Source organism: Montipora foliosa, chromosome 6 (genome assembly GCF_036669935.1).
Source record: "Montipora foliosa isolate CH-2021 chromosome 6, ASM3666993v2, whole genome shotgun sequence".
Classification (NCBI taxonomy): domain Eukaryota; kingdom Metazoa; phylum Cnidaria; class Anthozoa; order Scleractinia; family Acroporidae; genus Montipora; species Montipora foliosa.
Window position 1 is genome coordinate 44,198,797 of NC_090874.1, and position 15,337 is coordinate 44,214,133.

General features: G+C 39.2%; 2 protein-coding genes across 2 annotated transcripts in view; both read right to left on the reverse strand.

The window, feature by feature from the left end:
- The window catches only part of LOC138007453 (uncharacterized), a 23,603-nt gene extending 21,419 nt beyond the window's left edge, over positions 1 to 2,184 (reverse strand). The window contains exon 1 of the mRNA XM_068854378.1: positions 1,561 to 2,184. Coding sequence (XP_068710479.1) covers positions 1,561 to 2,122 — 562 coding nt within the window. The 5' untranslated portion in view covers positions 2,123 to 2,184. The remainder of the gene's footprint in view (positions 1 to 1,560) is intronic.
- Positions 2,185 to 7,041: 4,857 nt separating this feature from the next.
- Positions 7,042 to 8,510, reverse strand: LOC138007458 (uncharacterized). The gene is made up of 3 exons (XM_068854389.1): positions 8,392 to 8,510; positions 7,305 to 7,532; positions 7,042 to 7,222 (listed from the first exon to the last, which is right to left on the reverse strand). Exons 2-3 carry the CDS (start codon positions 7,529 to 7,531, stop codon positions 7,042 to 7,044), a joined length of 408 nt encoding a protein of 135 aa, XP_068710490.1. The 5' UTR covers position 7,532; positions 8,392 to 8,510.
- Positions 8,511 to 15,337: the final 6,827 nt, after the last annotated feature.

Consider the following 15,337-nt stretch of genomic DNA (forward strand, 5'->3'; position numbering starts at 1 on the left):
ATAATGAGAGCTTGCAACTGCAAATGATTGACTAAGTAATATGTTATACATTAACTTGAGCATCTTACTCTAGCCCACGCCACTAGAAAAATTATCAGTACGAATAAAACCGCGACTAGGTAACTGTTTGAATCCTGGGCAAGCATCTGTATGACTATCACTGCAGTAATCCAGTTCATCATGGTTTACTCTCATCACCCTGAACTCGTTTATGTGCACCGACAGAATGCAGAGCTATTAGAGATTAACGTTATGAAATCGCAGTGGAATTAAAGTCGTAATGACCCATAAAAGGGTAGCTCACTAGCTGGCGTAGTTGCGCAAACCATGGAATGGAACATGCTTCAGTGACAAACTCGCACAATTTATAATTAGTCTTCCGTGTTCATACCTCGCAAACGAACAATGTCAAATCTAAATTCAGCCCGTCGTGGTTTACGAGTGCGGAGCTACGCTGACTAAATTCTGAATTGTCATCATTACAATAGTCGTTGTAATTTGACCACTAAGCTTTCGTACACAGCTTGTTTGCAAGGTAACCGGTCGTTTCGATCGAAGTCGTTTCGATCGAAGTTCGTTTCGATCGAAACCAAAAGTCAGTTCGATCGAAGGCAAGAGTGAATTCGATCGAAGAGTAAATGTTTATAAAAACTACAGTTTTGCAAGTGTATAGATAATAAAAGTTCTTGTGTTGTGTAATGTTTGCGGGAAGTAATATGCGCGACGCGGAAACGCGGTGTTCAATTGATTTCCTTTGTTGCCGGCGTTTCTTTCTCGGCGTTCCCGATCGGCAATGCTCAATTAGCTATTCGCTATAACGTGCGTACACTGAAACACGGGGTTTAAGATTTTATTACCATGATGAAACGAACAAGTATTGTCACTTTCAATGAGAACCGAGCGAAAAGAGATTAAACGCTGTTGAAAACACTTGCGTTTGGAACAGAATCCGTGGATTATCATAGCTTCTCATCGTTGCAAATCTTTTCCACACAAGACAGTTCCGCACGCCAAAATACGAAAGCAAATGCGCTTGGAACATAAAGAATGGTCGCGTCTGTTTTCTGATAAAGCAGATAAGATAAGATAATATATTCAGCTTGTTTTGACCGCAAAAAAATCACCTTGAAAACAAAACGCAAAATTATGCATAGAAGGAGACTGGAGTCTAGCCTACGCCTTGGCGTTTGCGATATACCAAATATGGAAACAGACGGCTGGCGGTCATGTTATTGAAACCAAGGTTCAAGAATGTGTTTTCCACAACTCCGAAGTTATTAACTGTATCAGGAGATATTTTTAAACAGATTTGATAAGTAGGAAGTTCAATACACTTAAGCAATAGTTACATCTTCGATCGAACTGACTCTTGCCTTCGATCGAATCGACTTTTGTCGATCGAAACGACCTTCGATCGAAACAACTTTCGATCGAACTGACGTTGAAAAATGAAACCAATGGTTCAAAACACAAGTATCTTCTTTTCCAATGCATTTTGAAAACTATGAAACAAAGAAAATGTCAATTTGACTTTAAAATTGTTTTAATTATTCAACTTACCTTTTCTCCTTCCACATTTCTCGTCCTCTATTCTTCGTTTCTGAAAGTCTTCCACTTCCCTCATCAGTTCGTCTTTCTCCATTTCGATACAAATTTCCTTCAAAATGCCAAGGTTGTTGATTCCTAGACAGCCAATAACCTCCAAGACTTGGAATAAGGACCGAACGTCGTGTACGTCGCCTCTTCTCTCATCTGATATCTTTCCCCTGCAGACAGTAGACATGAGCCGTTCCAGATCAATGAGCTCGTCGAGCTCACCTATAACTCTTTCAATTAATTCCGTGTACTCTTTTCTTGTACTTTCAAAGTTGACGATTTTGTCATGAAGATCCCATACTTCTAGGGCAACCAGAATTTCTTTCACTAATCCAAGGTTATCTGGTCCAAGAGAACCATTCCCTTCCAATTCCTCAAACAAGGATATTGAATCACGATGATTGTCCTCATCGCTTCGAGCCCCCAGTATCTCTCTGCACATGAATAGTATATGTCTACGTGCATTAGTTTCGTCCAATTTCTGGCTGATTCGGAACAGTAAGTTGTTATATTCAATCCTGGACATTTTGGCCGAGGCGGAATTGTCTGACTGCGATGGAGATTTCAATCCAAGATGGTGGGTTATGTTTGTTTAAAGACCCGGAATTATTTATTAACTTACCCCATAATAGTCTTTTTAAATGCGCAGCGAAGTGCTCCGGCCTAAAAATAAATCAGGCAAAATCAGAAATGCTATGGCTTGGCTCTATGCGCCATAGAAAAGACGCTATTGGTAATCTCCAAATTAGCGATGATCCTGTTTATGCGCTCGGAGTGCAGTTTACGCACAATATTGAATTGTCCTATAAGAAAAATTTCTTTGACAAACTAAGTTCCCTATAGAAAACCTTAAGTATCTGGTCCCAAAGAGACCTATCTATATACGGTAGAATAAATATTGTTAAAACTTTGGCCCTCTCCAAACTTGTATTCATCTCCAGCGCTATGGAGACTCCAAAAAACTTTGCAACAGAGGTTAATAAAATAGTGTTTGATTTTATCTGGAAGCGAAAACCCGCTAAGATAAAAAAGACAACCCTCATCAAGAAGAAAGCAGATGGCGGTCTTGGTATGAAAGATTTGTTCTTTTCGATAAGGCTTTGAAACTAACTTGGGTTAAACGGCTGTGCTCCGCCTCAGACGCACCGTGGAAGTTTATTCCAAAATCATGCCTCTCTACTATCAGTGACACTGACCTCTTTCAATGTAATTACGACTACAACCTTCTTGATCTTACTGGCCATCTTCCGGAATTTTACAAACAAATTATTCATCATTGGCAAGGAATTGTGTCCACGACACCTCGCAGCAAGACCGCGAAATATTGTCTCAGACAATTTGGAACAACAAATTCATAACGATTGAAAAAAAAAATGGTATATCTGCCTCATTGGCACCGAGCAGGGATAAAGAAAATTTCAGACCTTTTTGATGAGCATGAAAATTGCTTCTTGTCTTTTCTCGCCTTGCGTAATAAATATACCTTAACTTGCAACCTTTTACAATATCATGGCCTTATATCCGCGATCCCGCAGAGTTGGAAGAAGCTCCCTCTCGCTAACTCAGGAGACTCTACTACATCTTCGCCGCCAATTTGTATTATAACGTGCAAGATGTTATATAACAAACTGTTAACCCTCGAAAATCTTCCTCCTCCCACCTCAGAAAAAAAACTCTTATCGTACGGTATCGCAAAGGAGAATTTAAATAAAATTTATCTTCTGCCGTTCAAGGCCACAAAAGAAGTTAAATTGGCAACATTCCAGCACAAAATTAAACACAACATTTTAGCCACTAACAGTATTCTATAGAAAGTGAAGAAGGTTGCCTCCACGTCTTGCCCTTTCTGTCCCTCTGATATTCAAAACATACATCATCTGTTTATTAGCTGCCCGCAAGCATCTTCTTTTTGGGACAAGTTCTAAATTTGGTATTAGAGACATTTAGCACCACGTTTTTCGTTATTACGGCTGACGTGAGACTGCAGTTTGAGGTTTGACGTTTGCCGTTTGAGGTTTAATCCTCAATGTACTTTAGCAAAGGGTCGTTCCGTCAAGTCAAAACGGGAAGAAACGCAAGGAATTTTGGGTTATAAACACTTCAAAATGGCGGCTGCAGGTGCCAAGTAACGTCTGAACACTTACAACTTATGCCACAACAATTATAGTCGCTTTCAGAATTTAACACTGTTTTCAAGTTCCAATGTGATTTACCTCTTAGACACGATTTTAATGACATTCTTGAGGTGATGGTCTATGAAGACAGCAGTGATGACTCTAGTAGTAGTAGCGACGGTGACGACTTAGATTTGCTTCTCGTCGATACAATGTTCCCTTCAACCGTTAAGTTGGACTTTCCACGGATAAAGCTGATCGACCTTAGTGATGCACAGTGTGAAGCCATGTTTAGGAAAGTATTAAGCTTTTGTGCATAACTGTTCCTTTATTTTATGCACGGATACTGGGGTCCTGAATGGTATTATGTCATCCACAGGTTTCAAAAAGAAGACATGGAACGCCTGCTACATGCATTGGAATTACCAGCATATTATGAATGTGTACAAAGAACCAAGTGTACAGGAATGGAAGCCCTCATGATTCTACTGAGAAGACTTGTGTACCCCAATCGATGGTGCGACCTTGTTCCAGTGTTCGGAAGGGATGAACCTCATCTCAGTCTTATTTTCAACAAAGTAATGAAGCAATGAAACAATAAAACAATACTATAGTCACACTCGAAGTCAAAAATCAAGCAACCCTGTGCAAATGTAATGACTGGTGGCAGAGTTAACTTGTGTAATTGCCAAAACATGTAATGATTGTTTTTTTATTTCTCTATGGTAGGTGATGGATGATATCTATGAGCGGTTCAATCATTTGCTCACGTCATTAGACCTAGTTTGGCTAGATCCAGAGTTGTTCTCTCAGGCAGTTGAAGCAAAAGGTGCCCCCTTACACCAGTGCTGGGGGTTTATTGATGGGACACCAAGGCCTATTGCACGCCCTATAAGAAATCAGAGAATTATGTTCAGTGGACACAAGAGAACACATTGTTTAAAATTTCAGGTGTGTGGATTGTTTTTGGTTTGAGCCCCGTTAGACCATCGTATACATCTCAGTGCGAGACCCTTTTCTGGGAAAGAGGGAGACTTTCTTGGAGTTGACAAAGCATTGTATAGGGGTTATTGGACTTTTTATCAACCTTTTGGTCTGGTTGTGGCCTAAAGAACGTTCCTTATTATTTGTCTGTATTTGCATATTACCTTAAAATTTATTATGATTTTGTATGAACATGCCTCCCTTCCCTTTCAAGTTATTAAGATTTAATAAATAGGATGTATTTTAATACAAGTACATGTTCACTTTCAGTCAGTACAAGCACCAAATGGCATTATTGCTCACATGTTTGGCCCCATAGAGGGACGAAGGCATGATGCCTTTATGCTTGGGGTCAGTGGTCTTGCTGATAAGCTTGAAAGACTTCAGACACCGACGGGAGAACCTTATGTCATATATGGTGACCCTGCATATGGAATAACCCGCAACATTCTAGCACCATTTCGTGGAGTCCGATTGACAAATGATGAACAGTTGTTCAACACTCAAATGAGCAAAGTAAGAACATGTGTTGAGTGGGTCTTTGGCAAAATATGCCAAAACTTTGCCTTCATGGATTTCAAAAAAAACCTGAGAGTTTTGCTTCAGCCAGTTGGAAAGTACTATTTAGTTGCTTCTATCTTGGTGAACTGCCACACATGCCTGTATGGGTCCCAAACAAGCACCTACTTTAACCTAGAACCACCATCTCTTGAAAGATATCTTTCAAACCACTAGTCTAGTGGTTTAAAAGATATCTTTCAAGAGATTGTGCTTCTGACAGTAGTGCATAACCTTCAAACTACAGTGTAAAATACAAAAGATATTTAAGGAAAGAAATAAGTGTATTTTAATAGAACTATGCTCCGAGCAAATCGAGCAAGGCACATGTAACATCAATAAAACATTCATTTATGGCCCTGGCTATAACCTCTCTGTGTAATTTGAATGTTATAAATGGTTGTGTAAAATCCTAAAAAATGAAAGCTTTTTGTTGTTGTTGTTGTTGTTCTTTTTTAATAATGAAGAAAGAGAACCAAGATCAACTTGAATGTCAAGAAAACATTTTCTGAAAATCAGCAGCTCAGGTTCAACAACGATCTTTTAAAAGGGACAGCAGAGCCCTTCTCTCTTCAATTTCCAACTCCACTCTAGCTCTTCGTTCCTCTGCTTCTGCAGCATACTTCTCTTTGGCAAATTCAAGTTCCATTCTCCTTACATCAAGCTCCTCCTTTTTAAATTCTGCTTTTTGGGTATATTTATTAGCTAACATCTCCATTGCAGACAACTTGCTACAGCGACGCTTGGTCTTCTTTTTTGGACGACCTACATAATTTAATTTTAGCAACGATCAGTGAAAACAAAATATTTTTATGCATAAGTGATGATTATAATTCTGAATACTTGCAGTCGCAAAAAGGGAATACTTTCCTTTGTCTGTAATATGTTACAACTTCTTAATTTCAATGTATTTGAGAAGACAATCTTAGTTCTGAATTGGGTGAGATGTGTGTTCAATCATCTACTGTAGACTTTTTCCTGCCAATGGACACCATGTTAGCCACACAAATTAACAGGAGGATATGCTCAGCTGGAAACTGGATAAAGATGTGTTATAGTTCTATGTGATCCTTGGTTTGTTTTACTCTCTTTTGTTTTAAACACTTGATATGCACAAACAAATAAAATAATACTTCAACCAAGGCTAAAATTGAACCCCAACATACATTAACCTTACATGACTTACTAGCCCTGGAATGACTAATTGTTTGGCACAGACATGCATCCCAATTGATTAAGGCAGTTTGTTCCTGTGGATTCCTATTTTATAAACCTTTTTAGCTATCTTATAAGTACACAGGGAGTAACCTTATAGACTTTAACAAAGAACAAAGACCACAAAGAGTGCCAAGCTAAATGGCCAGTTCAAGTCTTGCATACACTTTACTTAGAAACTCATACATGTAGGTTGTCTTTAGTGCCTGTATGAAAAATTAATGGCTCTGATTTTGCCTTAAACTGATGCAGTCCATTAATCTGTGGAATATTTTAAATTCCTACTTGACATACCTTTTGTAGCTGTGCTCTGATCACTATCACTTCCAGCAGAATCTGAAGTATTAGACTCACTGACTGACTTCTCACTACGGCGTTCTAAAATAAAGGAAATTCATGGATCAGAGGTTGTTACCGGAGTGAGTGGCTTACAAAAATATCAAGGGTTATAGATATCCTGCAAGTCCTTTTGCACCTCTTGAGCATGTATCTGAACTTCTTCCATAATAACAGGACTAATACCAACACAGCAACTCTGCTATCTACAAACTAAAATAATCTACTTCTCTAAATATTAACTTGCTAATCTTTCAACAGCTGCTTTTCTCATCTCTTCTCCCTTTTTCCTGTCCTCCTCTTCCTTCTTTTTCTTGTCCTGTTTTTCTTTCTTTTTCAACTCAGCAGTATCTCTCCTAAATGCTAATATATCCTCACAGAGCTGGTTTAGTTCAGTAAACTCCTCCTCTGTGCCTGATCTTTAAGATGAAATAAACATTTCTTATAAGCAAAAACAGAAATCCTCACATGTTGTGAGGTTTAATGACTGTTAATTCCTACCTCTTTAAAGCCTTGGCATTCTCCTCCTTGTACCTATCGAGTATTCTGTCCATTCTCTCTCTGCAACCTCTCCCTTTAAGTTCCACTTGTTTTGCCTCTGTAGAAAACGCCTCGCTCAGTCGCTTGGCTATATCTTCCCATTCTTGTGGTTTCTCAGGCATGTACTGAGCAACCTCTTTGGCCAATGCAAGGTCGTGGCGTGTTTCTGGCCAGCGAAAGGGTGCCATACTGTAGAATTAAAAAGACCTTATCAGATATAAACTCCTCTTGATGCGTCAGAACTCTTAAAAGTGTGTTTTGAACAGCAAGCTTTATTTTCTTAACTTTAAGCAGCATTTCACACCATTATACAAATGTGGTTGTCTTTCAATTCACATTATGGCATGATGAACACTTATAACCATTGAATTCTAATGAAGTAACTAAGAACTTCAAAGCAGTAGCCAGCAAAGCAGTAGCCATCAGAAGAAAGACATTCATAAATGCTACTGTTACGTTTACAATCATTTTCAAGCTACAGTCTATCACAGGAACCTGACAAAAATGCTGAAATATCTTATGTGAAATTACACAGCTAAATATTTTCTCCAAGACACAGAAATGGGTACACAAAAATAATAAATAGCGCAAATTTAAATTTTTCAGAGGCAAGTGCCTCGGTTCGCCTCATACTGGCTACGGCCCTGAACTTTTTGAGCAGAATTCACTGTTGCTAGTTAATACTATACACTTTATAATTATGTCTCCACTTCAGAAAAGAAAGTGTTTCTTCAGGGGAAATTCCTTGGATAACCTCAGACACCGATCATACACAACAGTTAGATCACACTAAACAAACAATCCCACCGAAAGCGAAATGCCAGGAGAACATGTTTTCACTTGCTGCGGCCGCCATATTGAATTCGTGAACAGCAGCAGCGTTATTTTTCATTCAACAACAATTACATCGGTGGCCGTTCTTTCGCCCTAATTTTCACTTTAACATGTAAAAAAGAACTTACTCTAAGTGATTCGTGTCTTTGTACGTGACATAAATGTAAATATGAGGCTAAAAACTTTGCCGTAAATGACTTACGTGAAAACCTACCTCTTCGCGTTGAAAACACCGGTTCAAAACCGCAGACGTCACTTCAGAGCCATATCACGTGATTTCTTCGCGTTCGCCGTCAGAGGGTTTCGCCGAAAAACCTGGTGCTAAATGTCTCTATTCTACCGTACGTAACGCGCATATACTTCTCTCCGAACCAGAGGTATTATTTGGAGTTACTCGTGCCTGTACGCACCGCTTGGCCCTCAATGAACCATCTCATAATGCTAGGCAAATATTTTCTATACATTAACGCGCTAAATAATACTAAATTCGTTTTCAGCGACTTTATCTCATTGGTGCAAGATAAAATGGAAAAATACAAATGGAAAAATACATTGCGTCCACGCTGAATGGTGAAAGGGAATTTCGACAGAAGTGGTAATTCTTTCTCACCAGTTAAGGCGTGCCTTTGAAGTATATTGTAAGTCTTCTAGTAGCGTAATGTGTAAGTATGTTAGGCCATAATAAGCATAAGAAATAATCAAATATATAACACAGTTTTTAATAATAATAGATATTAATTATAATCAACGTAAAAAGCGTATCATGTGAACATCTCACTTAAGGCTGTACGTAGAGTACTGTAAATTGTTTATATGTAATGCTTAGATAGTTAGATTGTATCACAGTATGCAGATATTGTAATGTGTAGATATGTAAATGGAGAGTTTGTGTCCTGTACGTTTTGTGTAATTGTAATTGTTGTGAGAAAATTAAAAAAAAACGCAGCGAAGGCAGAACGGGGACATGGTTTTTGTAACTCAGCATTTCCTCGTGGGCATAAGGACACTATCAATTTGTTAAAGTAGGCAGGAATTTTTTGAGGGGCTTGACAACAAGCATCGAAAAACACGGCAGAGACATTTTCGGATGATACATAAAAGTTTTACTGCGTTTTTTGTAGGACATGTGGAATGAACATCAAAGTGATTAATCATAAATATTCTTGGTCTTCGGCCATTTCAACTTAATCAAAAACATAAAACAAACAGCGACTACAAACATAATAATAAAGCGCATTTTACTTTTGACTTGACGTTTCGTATGCTACAACATATATCTTCAGAGGTGACGGTTGAACAAATTCAAAATATGATGTATATAATATTAAGGAGACTGGTAACTAGAGAGAATAAATACTTTTGTCCTTTGGCCATTTCAATTTCAATAGGAAAAGAAAACAAACAGCGGTTACAAACATTTTCATTTTATACTTGACGTTTCGTATGTTGCAGCATACATCATCAGAAGTGACGGTTAAAACTGTTACACAGAATTTTAAAAAACTAGAGCGAGGAACTGGTGACTAGTTAAAAAGTGTGGTAACAAAATCGTAACTTCCGGTAGACGATTTGTCCGGAAGACATTAATAAAGAAAAAGCTTCTCACTACCAATGTTTTCATTGAGAGAGGGTTTTAAATCACTGGTTAATAGCGTTTCTTTAATTTTACACTGCAAGTCGGACTTTCCAGTTGCGAGGATTTCAAAATGGTCCCATTTGATGTTATGACCGGTAGAAATTGTATGGTCTGCAACAGCAGAGGCGTGGCCGACTTGTGTAAGAGCTTTGAAATGCTCGGACTTCCTGTCATGCAATCTTCTTTTTGTTTTGCCGATGTAGAAGGAATCACAGTCCCAACAACTGGCTTTGTATACTATTTTTGATCTTTGAGAACGACTGAAACGATCTTTGTAGGGAAAAAAAGACTTAACCCTGCAAGTGTTTTGAAAAATAACCCTAAGATTGACACAACCATAAAACTTACTAATACTAATAATGTGGATGACACATTTTCTTTGTTCGACAGTGAAGCCACTGCGGCCAGTTTTCTGCATTTTCTTAACACCAGACATCCTAATATCAAATTTACAATGGAACTTGAAGAAAACCAGGAGATTCCATTTTTAGATGTCCGCATCATAGTTAGTAGAGCAATCTCAACAATTTCACAACAACAGTACATCGCAAAACAACTTTCACTGGCCTCTACACCAAGTGGGACTCTTTCACTCCCAGAAAGTATAAAATAAATTTAATCCGCACCCTCACCTATCGCTGCTTACGCATCTGCTCGAGTTCTTCCTTGTTACAGTCGACTCTCTTCGATCTAAAGAACACTCTCCTTCAAAATGGTTACCCAAGAGGCGTTCTTTGTTATAACATTAATGATGTTTTGAACAGACAAAAGAACAGGTCTGCTGAACCTGCCACCACTGTTCCTAAGAAAGATATCATTCTTGTCTTGCCTTTTTTGGGCTTTCAAAGTGAAGCTCTTACTCGACGTGTTAAATCTTGTATTAGTAAGTTTTATGGTTGTGTCAATCTTGGGGTTATTTTTCAAAACACTTGCAGGGTTAAGTCTTTTTTTCCCTACAAAGATCGTTTCAGTCGTTCTCAAAGATCAAAAATAGTATACAAAGCCAGTTGTTGGGACTGTGATTCCTTCTACATCGGCAAAACAAAAAGAAGATTGCATGACAGGAAGTCCGAGCATTTCAAAGCTCTTACACAAGTCGGCCACGCCTCTGCTGTTGCAGACCATACAATTTCTACCGGTCATAACATCAAATGGGACCATTTTGAAATCCTCGCAACTGGAAAGTCCGACTTGCAGTGTAAAATTAAAGAAACGCTATTAATCAGTGATTTAAAACCCTCTCTCAGGTAGTGAGAAGCTTTTTCTTTATTAATGTCTTCCGGACAAATCGTCTACCGGAAGTTACGATTTTGTTATCACACTTTTTAACTAGTCACCAGTTCCTCGCTCTAGTTTTTTAAAATTCTGTGTAACAGTTTTAACCGTCACTTCTGATGATGTATGCTGCAACATACGAAACGTCAAGTATAAAATGAAAATGTTTGTAACCGCTGTTTGTTTTCTTTTCCTATAGAGAGAATAAGATAAAAATAGTAAGATAAATAGATAGCAGTGAAAACTGACCGTTTAATGAAGCCACCGGTTTTCACTGCCAACGTTTTCGTTTAACGCTGGTTTAAGGTCACGTATTAATAAAGTTTCCTTTATTTTACAATGCAAATCAGAGCTACCATTTGCTAAACTTGAAAATGGTCCCAGTTTATGTTGTGACCTGTTTTTACTGCGTGATCTGCAATCGCGGAAGTTTGACTGATCCCTTTGATTGCTTTGAAATGATCTTTTTTACGGTCACGTAAGCACAGGCGGCCCAAGCTCACGATGCGCCGACAACGACCGAGTTTGATTACGCGAAACGTGACTCTTGCCATGCAGCATATGGAGGTGTTGTGTTACAACGGTTTGAATTTTTGAAAGTTTGTATGGCGGAAAACGATAATCGGAATTTCAGCCTAAATTTTGATATTTTTGCAATAAAAAATGACTCACCTCAATGCCTTGTTGTCTTTTCTATTGTCATCTCGCTTCTCAGCTCAATCATAATCTTTTGGACAACCAAAAAGCGATAACTCGCTTAAAAAGCTTCGGATTGAGCTGAGAAGCAATATGACAATAGAAAAGACAACAAGACTTTGAGGTGAGTTATTTTTATTGCAAAAATATCAAAAATTTAGGCTGAAATGCCGATTACCGTTTTTCTCTATACAAAGTTTCAAAAATTCAAACCGTTGTAACACAACACCTCCATATGCTGCATGGCGAGAGTCACCAGACACGCACGGTTTTTACGTGACGTTTATCTCTTTAGAATCAAGTACTGAAATCTCAAGTTCCTGTAAAAACCTGCGTCTTTTTTTTTTTTTTTTGATGGGCTAGGTATCGGAGAGCCTGAACATTTATGCATGCGCTGAGGAAATGTTTCAACAAGAGAGAAAAATGCAGTACCACCATACATGGCGCTGGAGCGTCGTACAAAACGAGTCATCCCGGGATTTCGGTCCGTGCGATCGTTTTTGGACGCAGTTGGCCCTTTGCTGCTTTCTGCTAACGACCTCGCCTCCTGGTACGGCATCATAAGGGAAGGATATGTCGGCCCCTAAACCATATGAGACAAATCCTACGCTTACTCACAGCTCCAGACCGCCCTTGTCATTACAATTTAGCGTAAAGGCCGAGCCAAACGCTCGCAACATTTCAACGCAACATATTGCAACATTGTTGCGCACAACATGTTGCATACGTTTTTCCACCCTGTTGCGATATGTTGCGATATGTTGGAACATGTTGGATGATGTTGGATCAAATGTGAAAATGGTAAAATGTTGCGTGCAGCATTTTGGATGTTGCATGATGTTGCACTCGTTTGGCCACGTTCACGCAACACTGTTGCGCTAGGGTATGCGCGTTAGGTCCACTTCTTGTGCGCCAGCGGCCTGGGGCACATGAACATTGACATTTTGCCTAGAAAATAATGAAAATGAAACTGACGTTGGGAGCTGGTCATTTGTGGGTTCTAATGGTCCCGTGAGGAATGAATCAATGATGAAATGGTATATGGGAACCCACAAATGACCAGCTCCCAACCTCAGTGGCTTCATAGCTCAGTTGGTTCGAGCGTCGCACCGGAATCGCGAGGTCACGGGTTCAAACCCCCCGTTGAAGTCCTGAATTTTTCAGGCTTCTCAGCGCCATTGCAAAAATCGCGCTGGTAACTGCGAAGATCATAGCCTCACTTGATTTCATATCCGCAGTTCATATATGATTCACTTCATATACCATTTCATCATTGATTCATTCTTCACGGGACCATTAGAACCCACAAATGACATTCTCCCAACGTCAGTGGCTTCATAGGTCAGTTGGTTAGAGCGTTGCACCGGAATCGCGAGGTCACGGGTTCAAACCCCGTTGAAATCCTGAATTTTTCAGGCTTCTCAACGCCATTGCAAAAATTGCGATGGCAACTGCGAAGATCATAGCTTCACTTGATCATGCAACAATGTTGCAAGATGTTGCGTTGAAATGTTGCGAGCATTTGGCCAGGCCTTAAGATTTCGATCGCTGATATATTCAAGAGAAAAGTCATTTTCGCTGTTATATGGTAAGCACTGGAGTCTCAGAAGGTAACATACACACACGCTTAAACTTTATTTCGTCTCGAGTTTCAGAATAAATACAAGAGCTAATATCTTCGAGGCATTACATTTAGAGCTAAAATGCCTAGCATATACGGGTACATAACTAAATACACAATATTTAAAGATGTATTACTTAAAAAAAACGCTCTACAAAATGCGGCCCTTGATTCTCTCTTAAAACCAGTAAACTCAGTGGTACGGATAAAATCAGATAGCGCATTCCGCAACTTAGCTGATACGCAAGAAAAATCACTCTGAAAACCATGACTGGTTGTTCTAGGTTTATTGAGGGACAGAAGGTAATTTCTGCGAAGATCATGCATGAGAAGAGGACGGGAGAGAAAACGCATCTTTCATATAAGCAGGAAACGCCTTTAAAGAAACAACAACAGCGTTACGTTTATACAGTAATATGAGGAAATTTTGAATGCGCTTATTGCACGGAAATGAAGAGTTTGATTTAAGTGGTAAGAGGACAGGTAATTTGCAAATAAATCTCAGTATTCTCTTATTTACATTATACCGTTCCTTTTATTTGACAAGAAATTACGAAAGGCCATTTGCTTGCTACGAGAATAACAGCGAAAAAAGCACTACTTTGTCGCGAATTTTCTACAATAAAAGCTTGTTCAGAAATCAAGAGTCTACGTTAACAACACACACCAGGGGCCTGTTTCTCGGAAGCCCCGAAAACTTTTCGGGCCCGAAAAGCCATTTGTGAAATTGCCAACCACTTGTTTTGGAAAGCCGATCTTTCAACATGTGTCCACATGGGATCATATTGGGTTCCTGAGCACCCGAGGCCGATCAAAAGAAACAGAGTCCCAATACAGAACCCGGATCCTACAATAACTAACGGACTCCGTAATGTTAGCAAGGGTTAAGTGGACCCCGTTTCAAGTAGTACCCCGAAGGTGGATTTATAAAGAGAAACACTCGGCGCCCGATATTCTCACTCGAGCCCCTTATTGGACGAAGGCTTCCCCCCCTTCCCTTGCAAACAAACGGACTCCGAAACCAAACATCACAGCGGATGAAAGATCGGGCCCGAAATCGGCTGCCTTTAAGCGTTTTCACTATCTCTGTTTTTTCTCCGTTTTATCGTTAGTCTTTTGCCTTTTTGTTCTCAATTTTTTCCGAGGCGTAAGAGACATTTCGCTGAAAAGAAATCCAGCAAAAGAGGGTGAAACGCAAGAAATAAAATTCTTTCTTTAACTGGTCGTTATCACCTTACACCTTTTCTTTTCTCTCACACCACAGGCAGCCCAAGCTCAGTTTTTATGGGAAAATTAACTTTGAGTTTATAAATGCTAAAATAACTGAGAAGCTGAGCTGAAAATGTAGAAACTGAAACTTCACTTACGTCTACATACAGTTGTCCTCGTGTGTTCTGTGCAATCGGAGGGCAAACTTGTGTCTGTTTTAGACGGGTTTGTGGCATTCAAATTTTTACGATGCCGTTAGTTGTCAATTCCCCCGGTTGTGGACAAAATACTGACCCCCAGTCCATGGTCTACCCTAAAATGGACTAACTCCTAAGAATACCATTTCGAATGAGTACTATTGAAAGAACAGAATTGATTATAAACAAAATCATACTTTCATTGCACATACCTTGTTTATTTTTGTGCGCATGGTGACATGCAGCTAAATCCAAGAACTGCGCCGGCTTCACTTCACTTACATGATGTAATCGGCCATCACAACAATAACATTATCGAAAGCGAACCTTTTTAAAATGGCTGCTTAGACTTAAATACTGTTGATCAACACTGTTTAAAATGGGTGTTTAGGCTAAGGTAAGCCCTGTTTTAGACGTGTCTTACACATAGACAAACAGTACTCTTTTGAAATAGTATTTATAGGGTAGTCCATTTGGGTAGTCCATGGACTGGGGGGTCGGTGTTTTGTCCAACACAAATTTCCAC